The sequence below is a fragment of the Silene latifolia genome, chromosome 1, assembly GCF_048544455.1.
Source record: "Silene latifolia isolate original U9 population chromosome 1, ASM4854445v1, whole genome shotgun sequence".
Classification (NCBI taxonomy): domain Eukaryota; kingdom Viridiplantae; phylum Streptophyta; class Magnoliopsida; order Caryophyllales; family Caryophyllaceae; genus Silene; species Silene latifolia.
The window spans coordinates 65,411,121-65,420,842 of NC_133526.1; the positions used below are offsets into that span (position 1 = coordinate 65,411,121).

At 38.8% G+C, this 9,722-nt stretch overlaps 1 protein-coding gene across 1 annotated transcript; it reads left to right on the plus strand.

Moving 5' to 3' along the window:
- Positions 1-2,009: 2,009 nt before the first annotated feature.
- Positions 2,010-5,814, plus strand: LOC141606244 (uncharacterized). Its single transcript, XM_074425301.1, has 2 exons — positions 2,010-2,523; positions 4,595-5,814. Exon 2 carries the CDS (start codon positions 4,609-4,611, stop codon positions 5,551-5,553), a length of 945 nt encoding a protein of 314 aa, XP_074281402.1. The 5' UTR covers positions 2,010-2,523; positions 4,595-4,608; the 3' UTR covers positions 5,554-5,814.
- Positions 5,815-9,722: the final 3,908 nt, after the last annotated feature.

The following is a 9,722-nucleotide window of genomic DNA, read 5'->3' on the forward strand; positions in this document are numbered from 1 at the left end:
CAAGCACGCCATACAAGATGGAATTGAGGATGGCAGGTTTTCCACTTTACTCTTAACCACTCCAGACAGAGAACCTGGCCGGCCTAATAGGAAGTTCATCGATTTGGGTGATCGAGAAGATGAGTATTCAACCAATCATTTGGTAAAAAGGAGAAAGGTAGACTCAACGCCATCCTATCAGCAAGGAGATGAGGCTTTAGTTAAACATGTCATTGACTGCCTTCAGCCAAATTATGCATCCCGTTGGAAGGGTCGTAACATCAAAAGCGTCGAAGACCTATCAGCGGAGATTTCTCGCATCGATAAAATCATTAAAAGAGGTTCAACATCTGCGACCCCTCCCGAAAATCAAGTCTTCCGCATTACCGAAGTAAAATTTTGGAGCCTTCGCCAGAAAGAGCCACACACCCGCAAAGACAATTTTCAGACTTGGGCATGCCTTATGCCATTGCTTTTAGAGTGCTTGTCTCTAAAAGACTAATCCAACCGATTGGCCCCACTCCAGATCTTACACCCAAGAGAAGAGGCCGATTTTGGGACGGTTCCCAATATTGCCTATTCCAGAGGGGTAATGGGCACAACATAGAGATGTGCTGGAAGCTCAAACATATCATCCAAAACATGCTCGATGGTGGCAAGTTGTCTTTGTCAACCCTTAATCATTTAATGGAAAAGAATGGTCCCCATGGACGCCTTACTCATTAAAAACAGGACACCCTTCTAGGATCTCATCCTTCTATCATTCCTAACAACGAGGGTGAAGTGCTCAAGTGGGTCAATGCTCAAGACCAGACATTCAAGCCGCTGGATGCTGCGAAGGAGACCTTCGAGGAGGAAAGTGATGATTAGGAGTTCGTATCTACTATTAAGTCTGAGTCCGAGTCCGAGTCTTAGGCTTTCTCATATCTATCCTAGTGTCTGTCCTTTGATTCCTAAGTGACAACTGGGGACTGTCCCCATGATTCACATGTATTCATCGAATCTGTGCTAACCTCTTATTCATCTAAATAAAAGCATAATTTCCAGCTATCATATATTCTCCTCTTTACCATTTCCCGTTGACAACGAGAATTGATTTGAGAATTGATTTAAAACGAACAATATGTTCCAATTCAATGTGAGTACACTCGAGTGACGTTCCGTACCGAGTAAGCAGAGGACTCGAAACTCCGTGTCCATTTTCTTTACCTATTCCATGTCTGGCAATAGAAACCTTTCATTAGCGCCCTATTTTGGACGAGCTTCTATCAAAGGGATTTTACGACGAACCTAGATAACAAACCAGAACGTCTCCTTGTTCATGGTCAATGACGGAAGGCAAGCCCATTCCCCACAAAAACATCCCATCACCAAATATCAACCTCTCACCAACGGGTACATCCCTGTCAGCACCTCTACCTTCCTCGAACGAAGGATGGCAAAAATGTTGGAGTTAGTGTCCTCCACAATAGTGCGTTAACATAATAAATCTCATTAATAGAATATCATCAGATATTTAATTATTTGATCCTCGTCAGTTGATTAACGTAAATCGATAACGGTTGGCTGACTAGAGTTTGACGTTATTGTCGTGAGACGGCGGTGATCAACTGACCCCTTTCGGTCACACCTAAAGGAACGAACCCAAATTGATAACTAATTAATTGTATGAGATACAATTCATTTAGTCCCTTGATTTATAGATTAAGAGGTTAGTCGATTATTGTTAGAGAGATTTCGAGTTGCGAACTCGAGGAGCGGCAGTTATTATTTAATTATGCGATAATTAAATAATAAGTTTTGGGAAACGGGTTTTAGTTAATTAACTGTTAATTTACTAAAATTGTACTAATTGATTAATGTGATTAATATTAGTACGTAAATAATATGTGTAGTGGTACACGTATATTTACAGAGTGAATTGGACGGATTTATTATGGAAGCAATTAAACATGATACGATGTTTAAAATGAAAATTACACGGACTTGTGCGACAAATATAAAAACCAACATGGACCCGTATATGGTCATGTGGACCGTGTAAAATAAGTGTAATGGATGATTACTTACATAATCATTTTACCTTATTTTGTATACTACCATAATATATGTTTTATACTACATTTTGCATGTGATGTAAGATAAAAATATAAAACAAAAATTGTCCACTAAAGACTCCTTCCACCCGCCACTTCCTTTCCCATTTCTACACTCTATATATTATTCACTTGTTCACTCCATCCTTCTTACACAATTCATCATACTTTGCATGTGAACAAAGCTCTTCCTTCTCTCTACAATAATTCCTCTCTAGTATACTATTATTACTAAGAATAGTTAGTAATATTACTAGTATTATTATCAAGGGCACATATTAATAAGTTACTAGTTCTTACTTATTAATATTATTTGGGTTGTTCTTGGGTGCTACTTGGAGGAGACTTTCTAGTTGAAGGTTATTCAAGGAGGATCATCCACTTATTTTAGCTCAAGAACAAATTAGTAAGGAGAACTAATTTGTGCCCATTTTACCTTATATTCAATGTAAGGAAATTGTTTTTCCTTATACTTTGTTTTTATGCTTTTATATTAGCATGCATGTTACATAGATCACATTAACATCAATTTATGAGATAAATTTATTTTATTAGAGAGTCTAATATGGATCTATGATCTTTCAAGTGGTATCAGAGCATAGGCTTGTAATTTGCATGTTGATTTTAAGCATTTTTATGAATTATGAGATAATTAGTAAAAACTCAAAAATTGTGTTAGAAGAGGTTTTGGCACGAAATTTTTGGGACATGCATACCTACTGATCTCAAAAGGTTTGTGGAATTTTTTGGTGATTTTTCAAGTAATTTTGCTAATTTTAATGTTTTTTGGTAGAAAACCGAGTCAAAATGTCGCATTTTAGTGAAAAATTGACTAAAATTAGTTAAATGTTGATTCGGTGCATGGCCTTTTTATGGCATTTCATGCATGTTTTCTACTGATTGTATGCAAAAGGTTGAAGGTTGGTTCGAAATTTTTGCATGTTTATTGATTTTTTGAGTAAAAAGTCGATAAAAGTCCAATTAATTAATCATAATTTCGAAATTTTTGATTCTGCCCATGATAAATTTATGTACATTTAGAAATATTATTTAAATGTCAAAAGTGATTTTGCATGTGTGTTTTCACTTTGTTTTGATGATTTATTGGTTTTAGTGGTTAAAAACCGATAAATATCGATCTTTTTCTTCACAAAATTTATCCGAAATTTTTGGGCAATTTTTATGACTTTTTGGTGTTCTTGGGAGTGTTCCAGAATACTAAAAATTTTTGTTTCAATTTTTTGGGTAATTTTTCAATTATTTTGGATTTTTACTTAAATATTATGATTTTTCCGATTTAATTAGCAAATTATCACCAAACCAAACTAATAATTTGTCATAAAATTAGTGAAGACTAATTTTGAGGTTCAAAACAGTTTGGACTATTAGTTTGGACTTAAATGAGATTTAAGAGTTAATTATTGATTTTTACATGTTAAAAATCGATTAAATCCACAAAACCGAGATGGATACCAATGAATGATAGGTAGGGCGATTTTGGCATCATATTTACAGCATTTTAAGCATATTTATTTAAGTTGAATGAATGATTGTCATTTATTTAAAGTATTTATCTTTTGTACCTAGTATGGCCTAGTTAATTTTTAATCGTTATTACCCGAAATGAATGGGAATATCGATTTGTTTGTAATTAAATACGATCTCGTATCGTCGGTTTGTAATTAATTAATAGTTTTATTCATTTTATTAATTAATGTATAATAGGAATAGCTATGTAATTCATTTGTAATAGTTATTTTACCGGCGTTTCCAAAAGACGGATTACAACGAAACGGAGTCTATTTTTGGAAGGTGTTCCAAATCCCACAAGGAAGAGCCACTTAAGGAATGAAGAGGCAAGGGACCAAGGAGTTGGTTTCCGAAATGTAATAGACTAGTTGTTTATTAACTAGGAGGCCATACTAGGATTTATTCATATGCTTACATGTTTGCTTGTTTTATTTTCGCGCATGCCAAAATCGCCATTCACATGCATTTTATTTTTCGCGGTTGTCAATTCACGTCATTTACATTCGCTGAATTAATTCACTTATAAGGAATTTATGACTAAATTGACAAGATCTCTCACATAACTAAAATTGAGATTAGCCTTACCAATTAGTAACACCTATGAATCTCTTGTTCATTAGAGCCACGCTCGCCCTAGCGGGGTGTTCTCTTTTTACCTTGGGTAAGTAGGGTGGTAAGCGGTTATCACACGCCAAAATTGGTTGGACTCAACGGGATATAAGACGGTCTTGTGTTCCGGGGCTAGTAGATAAATTTGAGGAAATTTGTCGACCAAGAGTTCTAGAGGTAGAATTAGTCAACGTGACTTACCGAATTTACGCAATTATGGGATGTTTCGCCCAAGCGATGCTCATTTTTGTTTAATATTTGGGTCTTGGAATCATTTATATAATTTAGTGGGAGGTCATTATATAAATGCTAAAACTTGCTAAACATGTTTTTACAAGTAATTTTAAAACAATGAATGTTAATTTCCCTTTTTGTTGTAGCATTTTAATTCGCAATGGCAACTTCATCAACTCCATCGACTACTTCACTAGGCAAAGATTCATGGCTAAGGTCCGTAATGGACAAATGTATTTTAAAAGATGACGGTAGTAACTTTCTTGAATGGGAATCCAACATCAAAAGTGCCGCGTTGTCCGACAATGTGCTCACTTACTTAACCGATGCTCCTCCTATCGAGCCCGGTGCAAGAGCTTCATCGGCGGTGCGGACCGCCTATGATGACTATGTGAGGATGTTGAATGATATCAAGAATGTGTTGATATGGTCAATATCGCCAAAGCTCAAGCCATCATGCATTTCTTTAAATGCTTACGAGATATTCACTCGTATGATCACTATGTTTTCACAAACACCTAAAGTCCGTCAATACGATGCGGCGGCACGCTTCTTTGAAGCTAAGCTTGAGAGGGGCCAAAAGGTTGGTCCCCATGTCCTTCAAATGGTCGAATATGTTGACATCCTAGAGCGTCTAGGGTGTAAGATTCCTAAAACTCTTGTGGTGGATCGTATCCTTCACTCACTTCCCACCAAGTTTGCCCACTTTAGGGTACACTACAACATGAATGGTATGGATAAGAGTTACCATGAAATTCATGCACTCCTCACCCAAGCGGAGAGGGATATGGAGGCTAGTGGGAGTGAAAAGGGAGATGTTTTAACCATGAAGTTAAAGAACATGTCTCTTGGAGTCAAGAAAGGAAAAGGGAAACAAAAGTCCCAATTCAAGAAATCGTCAAAGAAAATTGACAAGGGAAAGGGGAAGGCCGTTGTGAATGACAATCCCAAGGCAAAAAGTGTCAAGCTCTCCGAGGCCGAATGTTTCCATTGTAATGGGAAGGGGCATTATAGGAGGAGTTGTCCCAAATACTTGGAGGATCTCAAGGAAGGGCGTGTGACGCCTATTGGGTATAAGGGACGTGCAAGCACTAGCAAAAGGTGATGTGGATCTCCGCATGGGCAATGGAGCTAGAGTAGCCGCCGTTGCCGTAGGGACCTATGTGCTCACTTTAGCTAGTGGTTTAGAGTTGTATTTAAATAAGTGTTATTTTGTACCAACTTTAACTAAGAACATCATCTCCATTTCCGCGTTAGACGCGGAAGGCTTTTGTTTTATGATCAAGGACAAGTGTTGTACTTTTTCTTTAAATGATGTGGTTTATGGCAAGGCCATTTCAATTGGAGGCATTTATGTTTTAAATGATGTTAATGACGTTTATCATATGGAAACTAAAAAGCTCAAAAAGGGTGATCCAAACGAATCCTACCTTTGGCATTGTCGTTTAGGCCACATAAACGAAAGACGCATTAAGAGACTTGCTTCATCAAAAGTGCTCAAACCATTTGGTTTCGAATCTTATGGTACATGCGAGTCTTGCCTTTTAGGCAAGATGACTCGTGCACCTTTTGCGGGAAAAGGGACACGAGCTAGTGAGGTTTTGGCTCTCATACACACGGATGTGTGTGGACCATTAACCATCACCGCTAGAGGAGGTTTTCACTACTTCATTACTTTTACCGATGACTTAAGTAGATATGGGTATGTCTACTTAATGAAGAACAAAAGTGAAGCCTTTGACAAGTTCAAAGAGTTTCAAAAGGAAGTAGAGAACCAATTGGATAAAAAGATAAAGACTCTACGGTCCGACCGTGGTGGTGAGTATCTAAATATTGAATTTGATTCACACCTAAAAGATTGTGGTATAGTATCACAATGGACTCCTCCCGGCACACCGCAATTAAATGGTGTGGCCGAAAGGAGAAACCGAACTTTACTTGATATGGTTCGGTCAATGATGAGTCTAACCGAGCTTCCTAGTTCATTTTGGGGTTTTGCCCTCTTGTCTGCAGTATTTTCACTAAATCGAAGCCCGACTAAAGCGGCCGATAAGACTCCATATGAGATATGGACAGGGAGAGTCCCTCATTTGTCATTCATGCGTATTTGGGGTTGCGAAGCGTACGTTAAGATCAAGTGTGACAATAAGCTTGCACCTAGGTCTGACAAATGTCTTTTTGTAGGATATCCAAGGGAAACACGTGGCTATTACTTCTACAATAAACACGAGAACAAAGTGTTTGTGGCTCGTGATGCTGTCTTCCTAGAAAAGGAATTTATTTCTAGGAGACAGAGTGGGAGAAAATTTGAGCTTGAAGAAGTTCGAGAGCCACAAACCGAGAATGAGGTAGAGGAGAACGTGGAGGAAAACATTCCCTCTTCCTCTGAAACGGTAATTATTCCTAGAAAGTCAAGTAGGATTTCTAATCCACCTGATCGATACCTTGGTAACATCGAAGAGGATGGTGTTTTGTTACTTCTTGAAAGTAATGAACCCACTACCTACAAATCGGCCATGTCTAGTCCCGACTCCTCGCTTTGGCTAGAAGCCATGCGGTCCGAAATGGATTCCATGTACGAGAACCAAGTATGGGACTTGGTGGATTTACCTGAGGGAGTGCGACCTCTTCAATGTAAATGGATATACAAAATTAAACTCGGCGTGGATAAACATGTGGATGTTTACAAAGCTAGATTGGTGGCAAAAGGTTTCACCCAAGTTCATGGTTTACACTATGACGAAACCTTCGCTCCGATCGCTATGCTAAGGTCCATTAGGATAATCTTAGCGGTTGCCGCATTTCATGATTATGAGATTTGGCAAATGGATGTCAAAACCGCCTTTTTGAATGGGATTCTAGAAGAAGAGGTGTACATGATACAACCCGAAGGTTTTGTGGATACATCTAACCCTAAGAAGGTGTGTAAGCTCAAGAAGTCCATCTATGGTCTTAAGCAGGCATCTAGGAGTTGGAACCATCGCTTTGATCATGTCATTAAACAATACGGATTCACTAGAAGTGTGGAAGAACCGTGTTTATACATGAAGTTTAGTGGGAGTAAGGTTGTATTCCTTGTCCTATATGTGGATGACATATTGCTCATTGGGAATGACATTCCATCGCTCACTTCCGTTAAGGAGTGGCTAGGGAAACACTTCCAAATGAAGGACTTGGGAGAGGCACAACGAATCTTAGGTATCTGGATCTATAGGGATAGGTCCAAGAGGATACTAGCATTGAGTCAAGAAGCTTATATTGACAAAGTTCTTGACCGGTTCAATATGAAAGACTCCAAGAGAGGATTTCTACCTATGGGCCAAGGGATTACTTTGAGCAAGTCACAGTCTCCCTCTACCCCTAAGGAAATTGAACACATGAAGACCGTCCCTTATGCTTCCGCTGTTGGGTCTATCATGTATGCTATGATTTGCACTCGTCCCGACGTTGCGTATGCCTTGAGCATGACAAGTCGGTATCAAGCCAAGCCTGGTGAGAGTCACTGGATAGCCGTAAAGAACATCCTTAAGTACTTGAGAAGAACTAAGGATTCGTTCTTAGTGTTTGGAGGAGAAACTGAGTTGTGTGTAAGAGGTTACACAGACGCAAGTTTCCAAACCGATCGGGATGACATGAAATCCCAATCCGGCTACGTGTTTATGCTAAATGGAGGAGCTGTTTTTCTGGAAGAGCTTCAAGCAAAGTGTTACTGCGGATTCTACAACAGAGGCCGAGTACCTTGCAGCGTCCTCGAGGTCGCGAAGGAAGTCGTTTGGATTAGGCAATTCATGGAGGGGCTAGGAGTAGTCCATTCTGCCAAAGATCCTATCACTCTATATTGTGATAACAGTGGAGCTATTTTTCAAGCCAAAGAGCCTAAGTCTAGTAACAAATCTAGACACATTGAAAGGAAATACCATGTAATTAGAGATTATGTGGAAAGGAAGGAAATTGACATTTGTAAGGTTGGGACAGATGACAACATTGCTGATCCTTTAACCAAGCCTTTATCAAAGGCCAAGCATGATGGTCATGTCGTCTCTATGGGATTGAGACGAGTACCAGATTTTCTTTAGATTATGGATATGTAATAATTGGATAGTGTATCTTTTATTATATATATGATAATCACATTCATTGTTTTCGTATTCATTCTTTTATGAATTTTTATTTAGTGTGACTAAATTTTAATACCTTGTTTATCCGAATAAGTTGTGGAGACAATGTTGAACACTATTCAAGTGAATAAGATGAACATTGTATTTTGTCCCTAGTCACTTAATGAGGTGACGTCTCGGAGTGACTAGATTGTGAGTCGATTGATGGTTGTTCAACACCATAAGGTCATATATGATGACTGGTCGATTACATAGGCAGAGTGTGTGACACTTTGCCGGACGGTGACCATTTAGAGAGTCCCTAAGTTCTATTATAGACGCCTGGTCGTGGCGGGGATCTCTAAGATGTTCTAATAAGTCGATTCTTTTGATCAAGACTATTATCCGAGCAGTGCGGTTTCCGAGTGACTTTGGTTTTTGTCCTAGGTCGTGCCGTGAAAGGAGGCCAAAAGGGCATTTACTAGGTCATGGTGAGTCAGACAGTGCAATAGGATAGATAGGGCATACAGGAATTGTCCACCCACGTTGGGTTACTATATCTCAAGGCCACTCGAGGAGTTAATGACTACAAATGCGTGGCCACGCTCGGAAGTAATCTGTGAGAGATTTTTCCGGTCAAGTAGTCACACTCCCGATCGAGAAAACCACTCGCGATGTGTTCATGTGCAAGTGCGACCCGAAAGACACCTTGCATTGAGTGGGAGATTAAAACGGACAAGAGAATTGGTAGCGCACACCTTGTGTCGGACAAGTGGGAGATTGTTGGAGTTAGTGTCCTCCACAATAGTGCGTTAACATAATAAATCTCATTAATAGAATATCATCAGATATTTAATTATTTGATCCTCGTCAGTTGATTAACGTAAATCGATAACGGTTGGCTGACTAGAGTTTGACGTTATTGTCGTGAGACGGCGGTGATCAACTGACCCCTTTCGGTCACACCTAAAGGAACGAACCCAAATTGATAACTAATTAATTGTATGAGATACAATTCATTTAGTCCCTTGATTTATAGATTAAGAGGTTAGTCGATTATTGTTAGAGAGATTTCGAGTTGCGAACTCGAGGAGCGGCAGTTATTATTTAATTATGCGATAATTAAATAATAAGTTTTGGGAAACGGGTTTTAGTTAATTAATCGTTAATTTACTAA